The sequence below is a fragment of the Phoxinus phoxinus genome (assembly GCF_949152265.1).
Source record: "Phoxinus phoxinus genome assembly, chromosome: 8".
Taxonomy (NCBI): Eukaryota; Metazoa; Chordata; class Actinopteri; order Cypriniformes; family Leuciscidae; genus Phoxinus; species Phoxinus phoxinus.
In genome coordinates, this window is record NC_136883.1 from 27,406,805 (window position 1) to 27,429,083 (window position 22,279).

At 36.6% G+C, this 22,279-nt stretch overlaps 3 protein-coding genes across 6 annotated transcripts in view; 2 read left to right on the forward strand and 1 right to left on the reverse strand.

Moving 5' to 3' along the window:
* LOC307003398 (DNA topoisomerase I, mitochondrial) overlaps positions 1–7,178 on the forward strand; it is a 34,150-nt gene extending 26,972 nt beyond the window's left edge. For both annotated transcript variants that reach the window (XM_079621749.1, XM_079621750.1), the window contains exons 16-20: positions 1,392–1,506; positions 5,903–6,030; positions 6,149–6,243; positions 6,340–6,489; positions 6,595–7,178. In XM_079621749.1, the coding sequence (XP_079477875.1) occupies positions 1,392–1,506; positions 5,903–6,030; positions 6,149–6,243; positions 6,340–6,489; positions 6,595–6,697 (591 nt within the window). In that variant the 3' untranslated portion in view covers positions 6,698–7,178. The remainder of the gene's footprint in view (positions 1–1,391; positions 1,507–5,902; positions 6,031–6,148; positions 6,244–6,339; positions 6,490–6,594) is intronic.
* Positions 7,179–7,570: 392 nt separating this feature from the next.
* Positions 7,571–9,955, reverse strand: hsbp1b (heat shock factor binding protein 1b). The gene is made up of 4 exons (XM_079621754.1): positions 9,689–9,955; positions 9,358–9,424; positions 7,989–8,115; positions 7,571–7,884 (listed from the first exon to the last, which is right to left on the reverse strand). Exons 1-3 carry the CDS (start codon positions 9,731–9,733, stop codon positions 7,994–7,996), a joined length of 234 nt encoding a protein of 77 aa, XP_079477880.1. The 5' UTR covers positions 9,734–9,955; the 3' UTR covers positions 7,571–7,884; positions 7,989–7,993.
* A 504-nt stretch (positions 9,956–10,459) lies between these two features.
* Positions 10,460–22,279, forward strand: part of LOC307003399 (solute carrier family 66 member 2) — a 38,385-nt gene continuing 26,565 nt past the window's right edge. Inside the window, exons 1-3 of one of the 3 annotated variants that reach the window (XM_079621751.1) lie at positions 10,460–10,597; positions 12,860–13,101; positions 14,160–14,293. In XM_079621751.1, coding sequence (XP_079477877.1) covers positions 12,902–13,101; positions 14,160–14,293 — 334 coding nt within the window. In that variant the 5' untranslated portion in view covers positions 10,460–10,597; positions 12,860–12,901. Of the gene's footprint in view, positions 10,598–10,837; positions 10,905–11,721; positions 12,009–12,859; positions 13,102–14,159; positions 14,294–22,279 lie in introns of those variants that run through there. The other 2 variants (XM_079621753.1, XM_079621752.1) reach the window with 2 other exon arrangements.

Below are 22,279 nucleotides of genomic sequence, written 5' to 3' on the forward strand. Positions count from 1 at the left end.
AACTAGTAAGAAATCAGTTCTTGATATCAACAATTGAATTTAAATGGCAGCCCATGGTGATATTTAACTAGTAAAAATACAATTGCAGATATCAAAAATTCACATTTTTAGTAGTGGAAATGTAATTCCTGATTATTAATTACCATTGTAACTAGAAAAAATCCAATTTCTGATATCAGGAATTAGCATTTTAACTAGTGAAAATTGTGGGGATGCACGATTTAGAAAATTTTGGTCGATGCTGATAACCGATGATTCTTTATATTTGAAAGCCGATATATTGGCTAATAAATCCACATTTTTATATACTTTTTGAAAGCCTGAATACACAAACTAAAGTCTCACAATTAAATCCATGCCCCAAACACACAATTATACTGATGTTCTCATTATAATTGTATGTAGCCTTAGCCTGTATGACAGACTTGCACTTCACATGTTGCACTAAACTGTATTTTCCTTTTTTTAAATGATTCCAATCATATTTCAAGCAATTCAAAACCATCATGGTCAACTTACAGTGTGCATCTGAAGTGTTTAAGCTGAAGGACATAGTCCATTATTTATTGGCTTTAATATATCAGCCAAATTTTCTTATTGGACAAAACATTAAAAAAGTGAACATATATCGGCCAATATGGTGCATCCCTAGAAAATTAAAAATTTTATATCACAAATTCATATCCTGCGAATGATTAAGTCAAAACGGCTTGCCATAGGGTGTCCTAACCCAAATGTCACAGTGTTCCTTGGTGAACAGAGCTGAAGAGACCGACATGTTCAACATGCTTCAAGCGCCTTGCCCTGCGCGTGTCATCAGACGGCAGCACGTGCTGAACATTAGCAGTGGTTGACATGCTAGAACACAACTGGTGTCATTAGCATTAGTATCTTTAAAGATATCACATCTAGCTTCATTTAGAATGCAGATGCGTGTGACGCCTTCCCCTGGGTCACACAAAACACAGTTTCTGGACTGAATATATGTATTTTCAGTACTTTCAGCATTAAAAGAAAAGTGAGGAAGGATTTTTCGATTTAGACGTTTGAGTCTGATATAAGTGTGCATGCACTTGTTGGTCGTGGAGCTTGTCTGCGAGTCCTTTTTAAGACGCTCATCTTGAAGATGTAGCAGCAGATTTAATGGATATGTTTTCTTTATGTCTGGAACATACAGCCCATACTCCTCCACTCATAAATCCATTAAAGTTGGTACGAATTTCTGATGTCTTTGGGGAAAGCTTGCTCTTTTTTTTGTGTATTATATTTATTTCTAGACAATCAAGGCAAAAGCGCCATCTAGGGGTTTGCAGTGAAGGTGGATAGTAAAAAAGTGATTTCTCTGCTTTTGTGTGCGAGTACTACCTTTAATATCTTGTTTTTGTCTACAGACTCAAGTGCTGAATAAACACCTGAGTTCACTCATGTCAGGATTGACGGCAAAGGTTTTTAGGACATACAACGCCTCTATAACCCTGCAGCAACAGCTGAAAGAACTTAGCCACAGTGAGTGCCTCTCTTTCTCTCTCCCCTTTTCTTCTAGCATTCTATCAGTCAAACTTCAAGTGAATATTCAACTTCAAGACAACTTGTACAGTTTCCAGATGTTTAGCCATGCTGTCAGTATGGATGCGAATTAGAAACATTTGCTAAAAACACTCAAATATGATGCCAATATGGATTGCTCTCAGAGTGTTGAAAAACAAAACGTACATTTTGACAACTGTGAGTCCACGGGAACATATGGATATTGTTAGTATGACAGCGTGTCTAAACTCAAGCGAGTGACATAATCAACCAAGTTTCTAGTCTGCGAGCGTGCAGCGTGACTGGCCGCAGTTTCACATTTTGTTTGAGTCTGGAGTTCATCGCAAGCTCACTGATTCTCCATCAGGGTTATTATAGTTTTCATTTTTAACTTAATTATTATACAGTTTTTATTTCTACTTTTTCATTTAGTCTTTTTAATGTATTTACATTTCTATTAGTTTAATGTCAGTTATCCCAGTTACATTTTGTTTAGTTTAAGTAGCTTAACTAAAAATAAATGTTGACATTGAGTTTTGTTTGAGTTTTTCCCTATGTTACTGCCCATAAATCAGATGTATGGAGCCCAAACCACAAAGTATAAGCTATAAACTGCTCAAACATCTGGATTTAGTCAGATTAGAAAGTGTTAAATGCTTTTATGTTTGTTCAGGAAAACTCTGTTTTGCTAAATTTTTATATGCAGTATAAGTATTTAGTGCAAATTATTTGAACCACTAATCTGATTTGGACAATATAGAACTGTAAAACTAACTGTTAAATAAGGATTAGTTATACACTGTGCGAGTGTGCGTGTATGTGTTTATATATATATATATATATATATTAGGGCTGTCAAAGTTAACGCGTTAATTAGGCGTTAACGCAACATCATATTAACGGCACTATTTTTTTAACGCGCGATTAACGCAGCGCGTATTTTCAATTTGACCCGTGGCCCAACCCCTAGTTGGAGAAATGGAGATACACCGTGTTGCCAACTTAGTGACATTGCAGACACCTTTAGCAATTTTTTTCTCTTCAATAAAGCGCCCAAACCTTTAGTTTCTGAATCGCCGGTGCTCTCCCAGCACGCGCGCACCTCTCTCTCTCTCTCTCTCTCTCTCTCTCTCGCTCGCTCGCTCTGCGTCTCGCGCGGTAGAGAGGAGCAGCGCTTTAATTCAGTTAAACACAGATATTATGTTGCTTCTCTAATTTTACATGCACTTATAGCAGAAATCACAGCACAGATATTGTCTTTATCTTATTTGTATTTGATTTCATCAGACGACGGCTCGATTATCAGGATTGTTGTGCAGATTAACATCTTGGAAGGAAGAGCTGGTTATGTTTAATGGGTCGCGTTTCAGTCACTATTTCATATTCATTCCGTTGTTTGACAACAGAAACAGTAAAATATACCAATGAAAACAGTTTTATTGAGAATTTAGCTTCATCAAAATGGGCACAGCGAGAGACAAACTAATGTAATAATAAATAATAAATGTACATTTAGCATTTTCAGAAGAGCTGCCCTGCCATGCAAAAATCTAAACATGTTTGTTTTAGTAAATTGCTCAGTGCAAAGAAAGAGAAGTAATGGGAACCTGGTATTTCTTTATTCTTTCTTCATGTGTCTAATAGACATGAACAAGTTCTTTGAAAAACATCTATGACCTTTGAAACATGTCTCGTCTTCATGCTCTATGTTGACTATGGTTTCAATAATAAACATACTTTTGCATAAAGCATCCATATTTATCCATGCCCATAATGATTAGAGTATTACAAACTTGAAAAGTATTAATTTAAGGTACATTTAGAACAAATAAAAAATGTGTGATTAATCGCGAGTTAACTCATGGCAAGCATGCGATTAATCGTGATTAAATTTTTTAATCGATTGACAGCCCTAATATATATATATATATATATATATATATATATATATATATATATATATATATATATATATATATATATATACATATTTTATGCAGTAGGTTATTGTCTGGCAAAACTACCTTTTTCTCTTTGTTTGCCATAGTCATAAATTGTTGCAACAAAAACTGTTTATTAACATGGAACAGATACTGGATGACGGACATGTTCTAGTCTGTTGTACCGCTAGCTGTGTAAATAGGATTCTCATCATTAATTACCGAGTTGTTTTTGCGCTAATGAGACCGTTATGTTTGTTTGTGGGTAGTGTAACTGTGAGCATCTCTAGAGCGAGTGTCTGTGTATGTGATGTGTGTGTAATGCTGGGGTTGGTGTGAGGTGTGTGTGTATTGCTGAGGTGTCTGAGCGCCGCTGAGAGGGAATCTGTTTTCTGCATCCGCTACAAGCTCTAATTAAATCAGCTCAGTGTGTGGCAGGGTCTCGCCCATCAGGTGCCATGTGCGGTGTGTGTTAGTGGGCCACATGTTGGCTTGTAATTTACACATTTGCACAGAGAAGCTTGTTTAAGATTCTAGAATTATCCATTTGAAGCATTACAATATTTATTAATATTATATTCGAATGAAAATGTTAATTATAATGAACCTCAAAAAATGCATTTTAAGAATGTGTAATTACTTCAGCCCAAAGTTAAAAGAAAAAAATATATATTTGTATTGAAAGGAACAAATCATTGTTTTATAGCTATTAAGAATTCATTTATAATTATATTTATTACAATTGTTTTTTTACTATAATATGAATAATAATTCATAATAATATTTTGTATTATTATATTTAAATTAATACTTTATCTACGTACTGTCTTGTTCCATTTTAATTTTTAAATCATTTTCAAATCAGGGTTATATAAACTATTAAAATATTTCTGTTAATTGAATTTTAAATAAAATATAAATAATAGTTTTAGTGAATTAATAATACAAATAAATGAAAACTAGAAATGTTGCCTTGGCAATAAACTGAAATGAATAAGTTGAAGCACTAAAATCATTAAATGGAAATTAATAAAAACTAAAACTAACTAAAACTGAAATAGAAATAAAATGAATTATACCTATATATCAATGTTTATTTTTATAAAATTGTAAAAGAAAATTAATAATAACTAGTATAATAATATTATAATAAAACTAAAATGGCACTGATTCGAATAGGATGATTATTAAAGTAATAAAAAAATGTATGTATATATATATTATTTTTGGGAGGGCTGCAATATATCTTCATATTTTCTTTGTATAATTTTGGGTTACACTTTATTTTAAGTTGGCATAGTTACATTGCACTGTACTGTAACTGTCACCTTTTTTTAATAGTAATAAGTCATTTTGAATACCGGTAGTTATTTTTCAAATGCATGTGACATGATTGCTCTGAAGGAGGAAATCTTAAAGGGTTAGTTCACCCAAAAATGAAAATAATGTCATTAATGACTCACCCTCATGTCGTTCTAAGCCCGTAAGACCTCCGTTCATCTTCGGAACACAGTTTAAGATATTTTAGATTTAGTCCGAGAGATTTCTGTCCGTCCATTGAAGCTGTATATACAGTATACTGTCCATGTCCATAAAGGTAATATAAACATCATCAAAGTAGTCCATGTGACATCAGTGGGTTAGTTAGAAGTTTTTGAAGCATCGAAAATACTTTTTGGTCCAAAAATAACACAAAATAAGACTTTATTCAGCATTGTATTCTCTCCCGGGTCTGTTGTCAATCTGCGTTCAGGACTCCGCAGTGACGCTGCTGACGTAAGACGCTGATGACGTGTTATCTGGTGCGCCCGAGCTTCGTTTACAGTCTGAGGGAGACGCACGCTATATTCAAGCTATTCTACATTGTTTGCGTGGATATCATTTTTTTAATGGTGCGTAAATGTGCATGTCGCGGATGAGACACTTTTACAGCGTGCGTCTCCCTCAGTCTATAAATGAAGCTCGGGCGCACCAGATAACACGTCATCAGCGTCTTACGCCATCAGCGTAACTGTGAAGGATTGACAACAGACCCGGGAGAGAATACAATGCTGAATAAAGTCTTATTTTGTGTTATTTTTGGACCAAAAAGTATTTTCGATGCTTCAAAAACTTCTAACTAACCCACTGATGTCACATGGACTACTTTGATGATGTTTATATTACCTTTATGGACATGGACAGTATACTGTATATACAGCTTCAATGGACGGACAGAAATCTCTCGGACTAAATCTAAAATATCTTAAACTGTGTTCCGAAGATGAACGGAGGTCTTACGGGCTTAGAACGACATGAGGGTGAGTCATTAATGACATTATTTTCATTTTTGGGTGAACTAACCCTTTAACTCCACATTTAAATGCATCTCTGACTCTCAACATATCTTCTCTCTCTCGTTCTGTATGTGTGTTAATGTGTCTTTCTCACTACAGTGAAGGATAATGCGGTGGAGAAGTTGCTCTCTTACAACAGGGCAAACCGTGCGGTTGCAATTCTATGTAACCATCAGCGGGCGCCGCCAAAGACCTTCGATCAATCCATGGCTAACCTGCAGGCAAAGGTACTGGAGATATGAGACCGAATAGTAAAATAAGAAACATTTAAAAAACAAAGGAAATGTTTCAGTGTGATGCTGTTTTATTAGGTTTGTTTTTCCTCTCATCTCTTGCTCCATTTAGATTGACAGCAGGAAAGAGCAGCTGGACTTGGCTAAGAAAGAGCTAAAGCAGGCCAAGAAAGAAGCCAAAGGGAACTCCGACAACAAGCTGCTCATGTCAGTATCTCATTCCAGAAAAGCGGCGTTTATTTGCTCTTCCAGCCTTTGGGATCGTTTATATACATGAGTACGGTATACTGTGTTTGTGTTCAGTGTGGTGGAGAAGAAGAAGAAAGCTGTGCAGAGGTGTGAGGAACAGCTGCTGAAGATGGAGGTTCAGGCTACAGACCGAGAGGAGAACAAACAGATCGCCCTGGGCACCTCCAAACTCAACTACCTGGATCCACGCATCACCGTGGCCTGGTGATGATGTCACACTCAAACACACAAACATGCTATACTGATAGGTTTGTTATACATTATATCAAAATTATTATTTCAGTGTTTTACTTTATTTTCTGCTTCTAGGTGTAAGAACATGGAGGTGACGCTGGATAAAATTTACAACAAAACCCTAAGGGATAAGTTTGCCTGGGCTGTCGACATGACTGAACAGGACTTTGTGTTCTGAGTGGGATTTCTTCATTTTTCAATTCAACCCAATGTTTTATGCAAACATATATATTTTAATCCAAACTGTTAACTGAATTGTGCAGCCATGTTCTTTGGTGATGTTGGCTTTTTATATTGTTTTTTTATATATATACATATATAATGTTTAACCAAATTCAGCTGTTCTAAATTATTTTAAGAGTTCAATAAATGTTCATTCCATAAAATACAAGATTATTTTTTGACCGTACGGATTTTTTTGTTTTTCTTGCAGTGTGACATTATCACAATTATTCTAATTATAATGATGTGAAAAATAATACAGTAATGAAAGCCTTCTGGTCCAGAATTAATTTTAATAGATGTTCTTCTTATATTATTATTAAAAACACAATTAATTAAATTCTATGTGACATATACTGCCATGATGTATGAATACTTTTAAATTTAATGTTTTAATGTATTGAAACATTTATTGAATATTTTTATGTTGGGGCAAAATGCAGACATGTTCTTGACAGATTTAGATCCAGTGTGATTCACCAATATACATACACTTATACACTAACTCTTTATCCTGATTTAAAATGAAATATTTCATGAAAAAAAAACTTAAGTCTTTAATAATGGTGACTTGATTTTATAATTTCTAAGGTGTTAAGGCATTAATCATCAACTTACCCAGCTTACATATTGACCGATTATGACAGTCATATAGTCATTTTACATTTCCAAGAATTCACCCTGTTAGTGTATTTGAAGCACACTTTCATTTTGTCATTTGCATGTCAAGATGTTTCTTTGACGCATTTAACTCACCCCTGCCAGTAAATAAATGGAGGTAAAATAGTGAATGGTTTAATAAATCTATCAATATATAGAGATGATGGCACAGGTTTTAAGAAACAACTTTAATTCAACAACAAATTTATTTGAACAGGAATGGTGTTATCTTGGCACTTGGGCTAGTGCTGTTATTACAGTAACGCAGGGTTCATTTCTACAGTTGGATGTCAGGTTTAAAAAGTTCTTTGCAGTCCATTAAGCAAAAAGGGAAAAAAAGGGTAGCATACAGTCACAGCATTAAGACTGACTTGAATTCCTCCTAAATGTTTTTTTAAAAAAGCATCACATCAAACCAAAATGTTAGTCACCATAGATAAAATCTTGCTGCTCCTGAATAGTGTGTAGTGTCTTCTCAGCATCCTGTGAAAGATAACCAGTGCATTTTACTACAGTATGCCAGAATTAAATGCCATTTAGAATCAAACCTAAAGTACTTTTAAACAATAGAAATCAAATGAAACTACCTCTACTAGGAGGCCTCTCCTCCCTCTTTGACCTTGTTCTCTCCTTCATTCTCTTCCACTCCTGCCTGAGTCATCAGGTCTGCTATGTTCTTCTCTAGATCATCGATACGGGTGCTCATTTCATCAAGTGAATCTTGTTAAGGAAGATGGGAACTAGTACAGGTATATCAAGAGGACTCCTAAGTCACTAAGACAAAATCACAAACAATCCTAATGGCTGTTGCTGGCAATCCGCCCAGACACTGTACACCATTGACACAATCGTGATAGAGCCTTGGGTGCTGAACCTTTTTTTCATAAATGCAATTAAAAAATGTTTTACTTATAGATCTTAAGGATTAAACACCAAAAAATAAATCTTTATTAAATAAATAATGTCGGACTACCAGTGGCAGTTTTCACGAGTTCACACTTACAAAGTGATTGAATAAAGTAAAAAGATATAATAAGCGTATTTGGCGTGCTGTCTAAGGGGATCGAGGGGATCGAGGGCTCCGAGCTTAAAATTTTGCCCAAACCCAGAGGTCTACCCTGTACATCCCCAGCCGAGACTGAGGAACGGGGTAGCGGAGGGATGCAGAAAACTGTAGAGGAACAGGTGAGTCGGCTGTCTGTGTGTATGTATGTATATATATATATATATATATATGTGTGTGTGTGTGTGTATATATACCTCTTCTCGAGATGATCAGATAGACCGTTTGAACGTGCTCCTAAAACATAATTTGTCGCTCGGGGGGACTACAGTGGCTCAACCATAAGTTTATCGTGAGCCTACGTTCTGACATACAACCCAGAAGCGCTGCGCTGTAACACTACGTGAACTCACTCAGAGACCCACACAGAAGAAAATTAATAGTTAAATAAAGTTGTTATTTTAGGGGTTTTTTTTGCACACAAAAAGTATTATCGTCTGCCTGTAGTCACTTGGACTATTTTAAACATTGTCTTTACTAACTTTCTGGGCATGCAAGTTTGGATTTAGAATTAGAATTGGACCCTAATCTAAAGTGTGCACAAATTCTAAATATGACATTCAAAGTCAATTCTAATCATAACTTTGTAACTCACCATTTCGATTCATTATGACATCATATAAACAGCATCTCAATTATGACTTAGTATGGTAAAATTTCGACTTATGTCATTATGATTTACAAAGCTTGCTTTTTCTTTTCTTATGTGGCGGAAATGGGCTTCCAATACTATTTAAATAATAAAGCATATGCTAAATATGAAGTAACCTCACTTAAACACCTCTAAATAGCTTGCTGTGATCTTAAAAGTTGAGGTAACGTTATATCGGAGACTACAGTGGGCCTACTTGGAATTACTCTATAGCTCTATAAAAAAAAACAAGAAAGGATATTTCTCCCGATGATCTGGTCTGACATTGTCTGGAACTTGTCCTGCATCTGCTGCAGCAATGTCTGCACCTGTTAGGGAAAACATGCATTCAATCTAGCGTGTATAAATGCACAAATATATGTAAATAAGTTAAAATAAAAGATTATAACAAATAAACCTGCTTCTTTAAAACACAACAATAATATTATCCGAAAGAAAATCTAATTTGAAACGTTAAACGAAGTCTATATCGCATCAAAATAATCTAAGTAGAAAAGATAGCCTAGCCTATGCTGGCCTAGCATTAGCCTAGCTTCGCAAACCACAACAATTTCGTTCATTTTCAAACCTACCACTGCTGTGAGATCCTGAACCGATTTCGGGTCTGTTTCGGCCATATTTTTTTTATAAATAGATTAGTTCAACTGCAAAATACGCTTATTCTTCTTAAAATTGTGTATCTTCCCAGCTCTTTGCTTTCTAAAAATCAGCTGTTGGTCAAATCACGGAGTCGAGAAAAATATCGCGAGATTTTAGAGACCTCTCGGTGAAAGATTCTCCCAGCTGCAGGCACGCAAATCTGCTTCTGGCGTGATCGGACAGACGCGCAGCAGCAGGGCAGGGCTTCTCATCCAAAAGATGCAGTCATTTATTTTTCATCTATTAAAACCAGCGACAAATTACAACAGAACATGCCAGAAATTAGTTAAATTATTAATCTGATTTTGTTGCTTAATGGCAAAAATGGTTGTTTTGTTCATTTATTTATTTTTACATTATAGGTGTGAGAGGCAGAGATTAAGTATTTGTTATTTGATAGAGATATGTTGTCCTTTAAGCAGTTTTAAAGTCACGCTTAAGACTGTAGGTTCAAATGGGCAAAACAAAATATAGATTGGACGATATTAGTTATTTTTAAAAAGATGTTGTGGGGGCAAGTTGTTTATTTGTCATATTTGTTCAGTGAGCAGTTTATAAAGCCTAAAAGGGTTGTTGTTGTTGCTGTGACGTTAAACTTTACTGTCAAAATGAGTACAATGGTAGCGCTATATTTGGTTTGATAAGATCTGGTGTTCTCCCTGTTTATTTATTTTCCCTCTTCCTCTGTAACATTAGACCGATGAAAGCTGCGCGCGGCCAAACCCACATCTCCTAACTGCATTAGCCTGATTTAGACTAGATGATGGCTAGCCTAGATGAGACAGCATATGAGTGTGCTGCTGCTATAATAAGTTGTCAAACAAGTCTTCGGCCGAAATAAGGTATGCTTGAGAACTTACTAGCCTACGTTTTGTGTGTGTGTGTGTGTCTTTGTGACTTCTTTTATGTTGTTACAGTAAAGCGAAACCTGCTGAATATGCTGAGAGTTTTGAGTAACGTTATAGTGCTTTGCTTCTTTCTCGGTGCCTGAAATTGCTGATCTGAGAGTTCTTAAAACGCGATACTGCATTAATGTTCACTCTGATTCATCAGGTTCACTTTATTGAACAAGACAATACATGCAGACAAGGTGTAGTAGCTACACACAGCGGTCCTAATGGCTCGAGAACCAATGAGTGAGAGAACGTGGTAAGGCGAAAAGTTACTTTAATTGGCAGATAAAATAGCATAAATAACTTTTACATAACTTTACACCTGATGATGAATTTTTTTTAAAGATGAATTTATCTATAAAGGCCTATAGATAAGTAGCCTACATTCAAATTAGCCTAGTTGGGTTCGAGTTGAATCATACATGACTGGGACACGTATAGCTACAATTAAACTACAACTAAAACTTAATTTAAAATCTAATAAACAGCAACGATGACGTAATAGAACCACTATATTTTTTGGAACCATTGGTTGACATTTATCAAAAGAGTCGACTCGCGTAAATGATTCAGACTGGCCATCGTTTGTTTGCTGCGCTTTAAACAGCTAGAGCGCGTGACGGAATTAAATTCAGATCTCGACTTTCGAGACGTAAATACTTGCAACGAGCAGCCTTGGAGCTACTGTCAAAAATCGCATGTCCATACAGAGAAAAAGAACACAGTTTAAAAGGTGCTCGGTGGTGGAACGCAAAAACGGGTTCTGTGTGAACCGACTCTTCAGGTTGGAACCCCATGAGGAATTTATCTGCTTTCCCAATGTGCTATCCGGTTTCTAAAGACCACAACACAGACGTGCACATTGCATGAAGTGCCTCAAGCATACGTGTTTTATGGCCATGTTTGCCATTCCAGAAAATGATAGTCTCTTCTTTTTTCTTTTTCTTTTTGAACCTAAATCTATTTACTGTAAATGTGCATGTATTGTAGCCTAAACAGAGAGAGGTGGAGACATGTCAGAAAAGCCCAACCCCCCTACAGAATGCAGAAGTTATGCAACGCATCTATGTACTACAGTAGCACTTCTCAGAAAGTATACTTTACTGAAAGACCTCCACTAGGATACTGCAATGAGAAAGTTTTTGGTTCTAGTTGACTTGTATATGGATTATACCTTGCTAATCTGACTACTTAAACCCACAAAATACACTTTAAAATGTTGCAGGGCCCAGTTTGATTTTGATCTTGTTTTTTTGTTTAGTTTTTTTTTTTTTTTTGCATGATAATTGCTTTAAAAATATTTTTGCTGTGAAATGTAGTTGCTCATGCTGCTTTTCAACCATGAACACTTGTCAGCAAGGTAATAGATTTTCTAACTGGCTAACCAAGATAAAAGTTATGAAGAAACTGATAGTCTAGTAAAATCAGTAATGTTTTGTATGCCATATTTTTCCAGCAATGTTTTTTATAGATTTATTTATTTATTCCCGTTTTGGAGTTATATATATATATCATTTTTATTTTATTTTATTTTTTATAAATGTTGGCAGGTCAAGTAGAAATCTGAATTACATTTGAAAAAACAAATATAATCCAATGCAATAAACTGTGGGAAATAGGGGTCAAGTGTTCAATAACACAGTGTTGGTTTAAAAATTAGCTTCTTCCAGGCTTTGTGTTAGCATAGATTACACATTCTTCCCTTTTTTACATCCTTTAAAGAATGTCCACCCCCTCAGAACACATATGTCCAAGACTTGTGCTGAATAGGGGAATTGATGCTGCGACATAAGCTCAACTATTTTGAAACTTCTCAGCAGTGTATTCTAGATCTTGTGACTCAGCGTATATCATTTTGAGGAGATGTTTGTCAGGTCAGAGACAAAGAGAAGCCTTATCTTTTGCTGCACAAATGTCCTGTTTAGCTGAGATACCGTCAGATTGGGGTGGCAGCGTGTATAGACGACTGTTACTGTTTCACTGCTATGAAAATTGCCCCTCATAGGATTTCATTTCTAGAGAGGCACACATTAATCCTTTATAATGTGTTTATTGTAAGTATTGTTGATCCTGTGAGAGCTTTAAGGATACTGAAGGTGGCAGTGTTGCTTTTATTGGTGCTGTAAGGGCATGTTGCTGCCTCTTTTTTGCATTGCATTGTACTTTATTTTATGTGATCAAATGTAAAAGTGTCCTAACCTCTTCTTGCAGGGGATATGAGTGTAAAGACAGTGTTTTGTTAAGGACTGAGTGATGGAGCAGGGGTCAGAAGAGAACATAGAGAGCTCGTGGACTCTGCTGTCCTGGGTGGCTTCGGGTGTGTTGGTGTTTGGGGGTGCGGTGCCCTACGTCCCCCAGTACCAGGAGATCCAGAGGACCAATAATGCTGAGGGCTTCTCCACAAGAGTCTGTCTGGTGCTGCTCATTGCTAATATACTTCGCATTTTCTTCTGGTGAGTGGAGGGGAGTTACTGTTACTTCAGCTGCAGTTAGAGTTCACCGGTGGCGAAATGTGGAAATCTAAGTGAAATAAACAGGAACAAAGCTTAACTAATAAAGGTTGAATTTTTGTGTGACATTTTGTAGGCCTGTTCCTTTATTTATTTATTTGCTCCCCCTTTTGTTTGGAGAATAGCCTTTTTTTTTCTCAATATATTTTTATTGTGCAGTTTTATGCATGTTTTAAGCTAAACATTCAAACATTAAAATGGAAAAACACTCAGTATGAAATGGAAATGCATACCCAAAATAAAGGTTCCAAAATAAATCTTCATCAAAGATCCTTTCAGTGAACAGTTCTTAAAATAACTTCTTTTTTTGTGTGTGAAAAACATTTTAATACCCTAAACAACATTTTTCCACTATAAGGAACCTTTTGTGTAATGGAAAGGTTCCATGGATGTTAAAGCTTAATGGAACCACATGCCGATAAAGAAGCCTTAGTTTTAAGAGTGCATGTTCCAAATGCATCTTGCTGATCGTATTGCAAACAATTCATCCATGCATGTGTTTGTTTTTTAAAATGTCATTATTGATAATTCAGCGAAAAGGCGTATGCTGTTGGCGGGACGTCTCCAGTCATTTAGTCTACTTTAATCTGCCCCGTTTTTACAATCGACAAGCTCATTTTTATTTTTGATAAACCGTTTCACTCGGATGTACGTCAAAATGTGAGAGAAAAGTCTCTGCTTTCTTTACATTGCGACTTTAATATATAAAGAGAGCCATAAGTTAGCCATTCACATGTTGTATTCTCTAAAAAGCATAAACATTTTCAGCTCTGTGGCTTCAAAAATGGCTTTGTTTGTGTATCCGAACTAGGCCAACATAACAGCAATGGCTCAACCGATGGTGTGCGTTTGGGGCACGGTTTTCAGTTTGTTTGACAAATAGAAAATGGCTGGGGAACCTGTTTGGAAACAGTTGTTATATTCGCAGTTCTGTCTGGTTTATCTAGAGGCACAGCTTTTACACACTTTACCTTTAAATGATGTATTGCTTTGTTTTGCAGGATAGGCAAACAGTTTGAGCTGCCTTTGCTCCTGCAGAGTGTGGTGATGATTCTCACCATGTTGGCTATGCTTCATTTGTGCTGTTCCATCCAGTCCACCAACCGTGTCAGTACCAAACAGCACCACATCACAGGTAATCACATTAAACAACACGCCGGATCCATCGGTAGTGTGAAACCGTTTTCTTGAAAGCTGTGCTCATCTCAATTCAATACCATTCATACATTTTTAAGTGTGATTAAAGTGTCCAATATTTTTTTGAGGATCATATTAAGACATAACTCGTTGAAAAGCATAGTGATAATCTCTTGGATGAAAGTAGAAATTTGTTAAGTGCCAGTTATATTGATTGCTACAAGGCCTTGCCGTATTCAAGTGTTGTATTTACGCCTGAGGTGATGTGAACGGTATATATGCAATATATATGCAAGAACATTACTAAACAGATAGCGGATCTTTCTCTTGCTGTCATGTAGATGTAGGGATTAAAAGAGCATGAATGTTACTCATTGCCTGGGGCGCCAGTCTAGTCACACATTAATTTATAATGAAGATGTTAAGTGTCTGAGAATATTGGTATCACGTGGACCAGGGCGCAAACTGTGTGTAATTTCCTTTTTGCTCATCCGCAGAATTGATTTATGATAAAGTCAGGCTTCAGTTGATTGGCTTTTTCTGGTTTTATAACTCAATCTCAAGTGAGTTTATGAGATCTCTGTCTTGGAGGGAGCTTATGATAAAATGTTTCTATGTTGTAATATTCAGAAAAATTGAATGTGAAATCAGACAGAGCCCTAAATCACCTGCGATGTTGATTGATTATGCTGGAGGCGATAGCTCTTTCTTTCACTTTGTTATAAAGTGTGTGAAGCCTGTGTGAATGCTGACCACATTGTTGAGCACACATTGTTGGAAAAAAAAAAAAAATGTGGACAGTCAGCAAACAGTTTTTTGAATGAGTCCATGATTAACTTGTGAAATAAAACCATTAAGGCTGAAGCTGTAAAAAGCTTCTTCTCTATTTAATGAGACACCTGAGCTTTGACTGAGAGTTTTGACAGTTGTGGAAGAAACCATGGTGAAATTCAGAGAGAGACTTTTCCGAATGGTGAATTTATTTAGAAATGAAAATCAGATGGGATAAGCTATCAAAAAGTAATGTTAGTGTCATTATCATTGACACTAAAGAATTATTTTAATGTTTTGACAGCCCTAATATCACCCATTATACTAATAATACATTCACAATTTGTTTTTATAAGTTTAACAATGCATTCGTGATTTTACTTAATTAACTTTACTTTTATAATGTGTGGAAAATGATACACCTTGTCAGTTAGCTTCTATAAAATAATGTTTCCCAACTGAAAGATAACATTTGGATATTTGTTTTGTTTTTGTTTAATAAAGCAGACTATTCAGTGCTGAACATCCAGTTTCACAGAGAACTGTGTGTGTCAGCAGGTTTGCCTTAATGGCAGTTAAGGTGTCCGGTTACAGCAGGAACAGAAGGGAAGGGTGTGTGCTGGACCCAGAATAGTACGGACATCGGGTCCTCCCTCTGAAAGTTAGACGTCAAATGAGACCCTCTTTAATCACTGGCTGTCCCGCTGGCTATGTGTGACCTACAGCCCACCTGTCCCTGCATAACTTCACACCTATACACACACAAACACAAGCTGTGAGTGTGAGGCTACAAAAACAGATCTTTAAAACACACACACACGCACGCACGCACACACACACACACACACAACACGCACGCACACACACACACACACACACACACACACACACACACACACACACACAAATGCGTCTCTATAGCACGCAGTGTGTTTATCGTGCAATTTATACGCGAAAATGAGTTTTTACGTGGATATGATACGCAGTTTTGCGCGTGCATATGATACGCACTTAATTTCGTGATATACACACGCACCCCACACCACTAATCCTACCCAAGCGTATAATACACACGCACCCTACCCAACCCTAAACCCAACCATGTGCTATCCATGCGTATACTATGCACGTAAAAACTCATTTTCGCGTATATATTACACGATAAACACACTGCGTGCTATATAGACGCATTTGGTGAGATCGGGTTGCACACACACACGTGTACACTTGTAAAGGTATGCTCAAAGTGACCAATTAACCTGCTTTTGTATACACACTGTATGACGTGCCCTCACACGTTTCATTTGTAAGTTATGGGGAACATGTAGGCCTAAGGTTATGTATAAGTGTAAAGCTCAGGTCTGTTTTACACGGCAGGAAAATGCATTATTTTGCATGGATTCGCAATGATTGCCCTCAGGCTGTTCATTAGATTCACACTGTTGTTGTTTTGACATGAATTCATAGATGTTGAGAGAAGTGTTATGGTATGACCTTTAGGAGAATGAATTAAGAAAGCTAATGTCCCGTATTTCTTTCATCTGTTGTTTTAGAGTAGGGCCTATGCTTTAAATGCTAGTGAGCTTTGCCCCGGAGTTTGTGTCAGATCTATTTCATACAGTCTACTTTTCTGTCCAGTGGCCTTTTCAGAGTATATCTGCATATTTAAACACAACTGTGTCACTGCTTCACAATAATTAGCTGTTTTATTACCGTCATAAGGACAAAAATAAATGTACCCTGCAGCTAAAGATTACACACAATTTGGGATTGTAATATATATATATTTTTTTTATTACAGTTTTTCTGTTCATCAAGGGTGCATTTATTTGATCCAAATATAGTTAAAACAGTAATATTGTGAAATATGGTTACTATTTAAAATAACTTTTCGATTGTGGTATAATTTAAAATGTAATTTATTCCTGTGATGGCAAAGTTGAGTTTTCAGTAGCATTTAATTTCAGTGGCACTTACGTGTCGCATGAAGATTAGGTATTTGATTGAATGGTAACACTTTTAGTGTGTACAAATTTATTTTTAAACCGTAAGATGTTAAAAACCAGAACAGCAGAGTCCTCTTGTGGAGACACGTGGTACATGACTTGAGTTTGATGGACAGTGTCCCCAAATGTATTTAGCTGTAATGTTTATGTATTTATTTTAATGGGAAATATATGAAGTTAAACTGAAGAAACATACTTGCGTAATTTGTTTGCAGATGTAACTTGGTTTGATATTTTTCTGTGAAACTCAATTTTTTAAGTGTCGAAATACTTTTTGGGTCACTGTGATTTAAACCAGGTGATTAAATGTAGTGAAGTGTTTGTTTGAGCATGCTCAGTGAGTTTATTGTATTATCTGGGCAGACGAGTGGCAGGTGCCGTTATCTGTGCCTCGCAGAGCTGAATTGTGACCAATCAAGTGCGGCCACTTACTGGGGTGTCAGCTCTGATACTCATTTCATTACGCCCTGGTGTGTGTCCAATTGAAATTTAAGAAGTACATGTATCCAAGTGACACCATTTGGCCAATGATGCAATTGAATAAGGTTTACATTTTCAGAATTCAGTTGATGTATATTACATTTACATTGTGTTTATTCATTGTGCGCACATTTTCAGTTTTACAGCAGTGTGAACTGGCTCATGTTTATGTGAAAAGCAGCTGGAGCTCCCACTGTGTTGTAAATATGGTATACCTGACATAACTTTAAGGTGAAAGCTTAACACTTCTGCTGTAAAGACCCTTATGAATTATTAAGACTATATGGAATATATCATGGATCCTTGGAAGAACCTCTGCCTCCTCTTTTCCATGAATGGGTTTTGATGTTTTTATATTGGTTCCTGTGTAATTGTCAGATTTTGTGATATACGTATGATATCAGATGGCAGGAATTAATCTGCTCACATTTCCATCCTCTTGCTAAATCAGAAAAAATTGTAATGCAGTTGCACTGTAAAAAAATATTTTCATAATTTGTTATCACAACTTTTTGTCTTTTGTCAAATCAACTTCGATAACGAATGTGTGAAGATAACATACTATTTTGAGTTTCTGTTTATTAAACCATTCTTATTCATTGTAATAACTCAGTTTTTATTTACAATAAACTCAAAATTTTAAGGCAACAAGGTAACTTGCTTTTTTAAGTTAAACCAAGATTTTTTTTAATAAATAGATTATTTTTACTTTTGTTAGCACATTTACATTGGTTGTCATACCTATATACCATGTGTGAGACTTAAAATCATTTACTTAGGCTTTTTTATGTGACTTTTTGTTTAGACAACAACAAAAAAACTAAGATTTAAATCTTATAATTGGATTTTTTTCCTGCTCTTACAACCAGAAACCCCATAGAAACGCCTTGGAAACCACATACAACATCCTCACTTGTGAATGCATTGCATCACTCACAGTACCACTGACAGTATCTGATTTTAGTTTTTTAAGTACTACTTAATTAATTTAACATGGGCTCAAAGATCCACTATTCCTCAACACCTAAGAGACATGCCAGGGAAAAACAAGAAACAGTTGATTTATGAGGAGAGCAATCACAAGTTTGAAGATCAAAATAAAACTGAACACCTCAAAATTGCAGTAAATCAAGGTCGACACAACGTCTACAAGCACTCAAGTCTGAGTTAAGCTCAAGAGTTCAAAAGGGGTTTAAGGAACAATATTCTTCAAAAAGTTCCCTTGAATATAACGGATAAATAAAATAATGTTAAATAAAATGAAATAGCCAAAGCCTACTTGCACTGGACACTGGTTTCGGCCTCTTCACCGGCTGCAGTCATGTCCTCATCTCAAATATAAACACCTCTGATTCACAACTGCTAATTCATTCGCATTCGTGTAAAGTAGCCTTGTTTATTGACAAGTTTGTTTGAGGAAGGGCAAAACTAACAAGGTGTAGTACCTTTAATGCCCTGCAGATGGTGATATTACTTATTTTGCAGCAGAAATAAACTGCGGAAAAAGTTAGGTGCCATGCAAAATGTAACAATTAACAGCATTTCTCGTTACAAATGTATTGGAGTAAAGAGTGCACATACTTATTCAAAAATGTAATCAAGTATAGAGATGGCTAAATATCTTTGATACTAAAACTACAAAGTAGCCAAAAAGATACTTAAGAAGTAACTAATTACGTTTACTCAAATACTTAACACTACTGAAAAAAAGCTCTTTGGTGTCTGACTGTGGCATAACTATCTGCTGGTTATGCGTGAGCCGCTTTTATAAATTCCCGAGTTCATCTTTGACCCTCGGTCCTCGAGTCTGGTCTCAGCAGGGGCTTCTCGCTCACTGAATCAGCAGTGTATTCTGACAGGCAAGTCCCCTCCCCATCCCTCAATCACTCTGTGCTCTGACAGAACAGTCAATGGCATGTAACAAGGTGAAAGCTAAGTAAGGGGACAGTCTTCTGAAACAGTGCAGCAGGGTCATCATCTCTAGCTCTTCTGATGATCGCTTTTGAGAGTCTAAATCTCGTTCTCCTTCTATGCACTTTTATTTTCTTGCTGCCCTTTTGCTGTTCTTTCTCAAATCTTATCTCCATAATACCTTTGGCTCCTACTCTATATCCTTCTCTAACTTTTTTTATATCTCTAGATGGATGAATCTCACAGCTTAAATTTCATGAAAAAAGAAGGAAAAAATAGACCTCATTTTCTTTATGCATTTTTTTTTCCCTTTTGATTTTGGGGTGAAATGTGACCCTGGGCATGTTTTAATGAGATTCACCCCTCTAGCTTTCGCTTTGTAGTGAGTTTTTACACTCATTAATGCTCTTATAGGGGCTGCTGCATTGGTTATTCCTGATTCAAGATCCCTAATAAAAGTCTGATCCGGGTGACCCCACTATTTTTATTTGACTTAAATTACTGTTCAAGGCGTGCAGCCCACATTGCACGACGACTCATGAGCTCACACCCACAATCAAGTTTCACAGTCCAAAGATGCTTTTTGGCAGCATACTGGCACATATTATGCCTATTATGCAACATATGATGTTCTCATGATCATTTTCTGCATCATCGTCTTGTTTAGTTTAGTCGTAGTGTTCATTGTCACCTTTTGTCTGAGTTCTAGTCATTCATTAGTTGTCATGGTTTCTCTTTAGTTCTCACCTGTTCCTTGTTTTGTTGATTGCCTTCATTGTATTTAAGCCCGCAGTTCTCCTCTGTTCATTGTCTTGTGGTAAAGTTATGTTACTGTGTAGTGTTTAGTGTTCATTAAAAGTGTTTATATCGTCTTTCTGCGTCGCGCATCTCGCTTTGTCAGGATTATGCTACACGCAACCCCTGACAGATGTACAGTAGACGGCGCAATGGCTCCTAAACTCTCCCTCTTTTTCACACTGTAGATGTGAGAGCTCTGGTGACAGAGTCCAGATGGATGATAGATGAGAGTGCTGGTTAGCCCCCGCTTACCCCCAGGAGCCTCTATTCCACATGTTGCCTGCCTCATTTCTATTATTAATGAGAGTTCACTTAGACCCAGCACTGTAGGAAAGAAATCCTGTTCAATTTACAGTAAAAAGCTGGCAGTTGCCAGAAATTCGCTGTAAAAAACAAAAAAAGAACTCCTGTGACAACCAGCTTTTGTATTACAGAATGGAATATTGGTGCATGTTTATTTAACAATTTATAACTGTATATTTCAAGTGATATAATGTTAATATACCATGCTACCTTAACCACCAAAGTCTCTTCTTTATCTTAAAGTGTACTGATACCTACCATAATTATGGAGTTGACAATAGAAAGCCACATGAATTCGAGTTCATTGTAAGCATGTTGCAATAGTCTTATCTTCGCTATTGTGACATATATATCTGAGTGAAACAGCTTCTTGAATGAGAAACAAATGTGGGGCGGGACTTGATTTTGTCAATCGGGAATTGATTGGATCTTTGGATCGTTGTTGTTTGCTATTGCTGTGACCTTGTGTGAGTGACTGACAGGACATCCCAGCCTCACGCCGAAAAACACGCCATCAGAGCAGAGAAGAGATGTTGCCCTCAAGTGGATGGGGAAGTTATTTTGATTAGAAATGATGAGGACACATTAATTTAAAAAAAATTATGATGTGCACGGATATATCATTTATAATAAATACTGCAATAAAAAAACAAGAATTAATGATTTTGATTTAATGGTGACTTAAATCAGACCAATCTCATGAAAATGCGTCTATATAGCACGCATTGTGTTTATCGTGCAATTTATACGCGAAAATTCGTTTTTACGTGCATATGATACGCAGTTTTTCACGTGCATTTGATACGCACTTCATTGCGTGTAATACACACGCACCGCACCAATAATCCTAACCAATCGTATAATACACACGCACCCCACACCACTACTAAACCTACCCATGTGTATCCTTGCACTAAAAGGATTGACACGGGGGCACTGATCCATTACCTATTACTTGCAAAACCCATACATTTGACAGTATTTTACAGTAAATTACACCCAACTTTTCACCACATGTGGTACGGTAACTTAATTAACTTTCCCGGTTTCATTTGGACTTTGTTCTGTCCTGACCATGCGTATCATGCTGTGCCTTCTGGACTTCAGTTCCCTCGCTACCTCATTAAAAATGACCGGCATCAGATACATCTCTCCAATGCCCACTCGGACCTCGGAGTTGAGTTCTGCCTTGCTGTTAGCGCCACTGCATATTTCCTGTAATGGATCCCCACTATTCTTCACTTCTTCCTTTTGCTTTCTCCAGTGAGCCCAGATTCTTTCCTTTGATTGCACTCTCTCGTTCTCACTCGGACTCTAGCTCTCCATCTTTATCTCTCTCTCTCTCGGCTGTTTCTCTCATTTCCTCACTTGCTCTATCCCTTTCTCATTTTCTTTGCTTTCTCTCTCAAGGCCCATTAAAACCGGATCTGTATCATCCATCAAACGCGTGCAGACAGATTCCACCTATTTCATTAGGTAGGAGATAAAAGATGTCCACTGCTCTGTGCTACACCGAGCTACATGAGCAGAAGACAACTTTTGTTTGTCTACCAACAAACTTTTAATTGTGTATCCGTGTGTGACGGCTGTCATTTGTCCTGTGGATAACTTATTGTCTTGACTTGTCACAGCCACTACACATGGAATTTATGTTCTAGATCAACCATATCTGGGTGCTTCTTTTTAAGCGATTTTATATTTTATATCATTAGTGA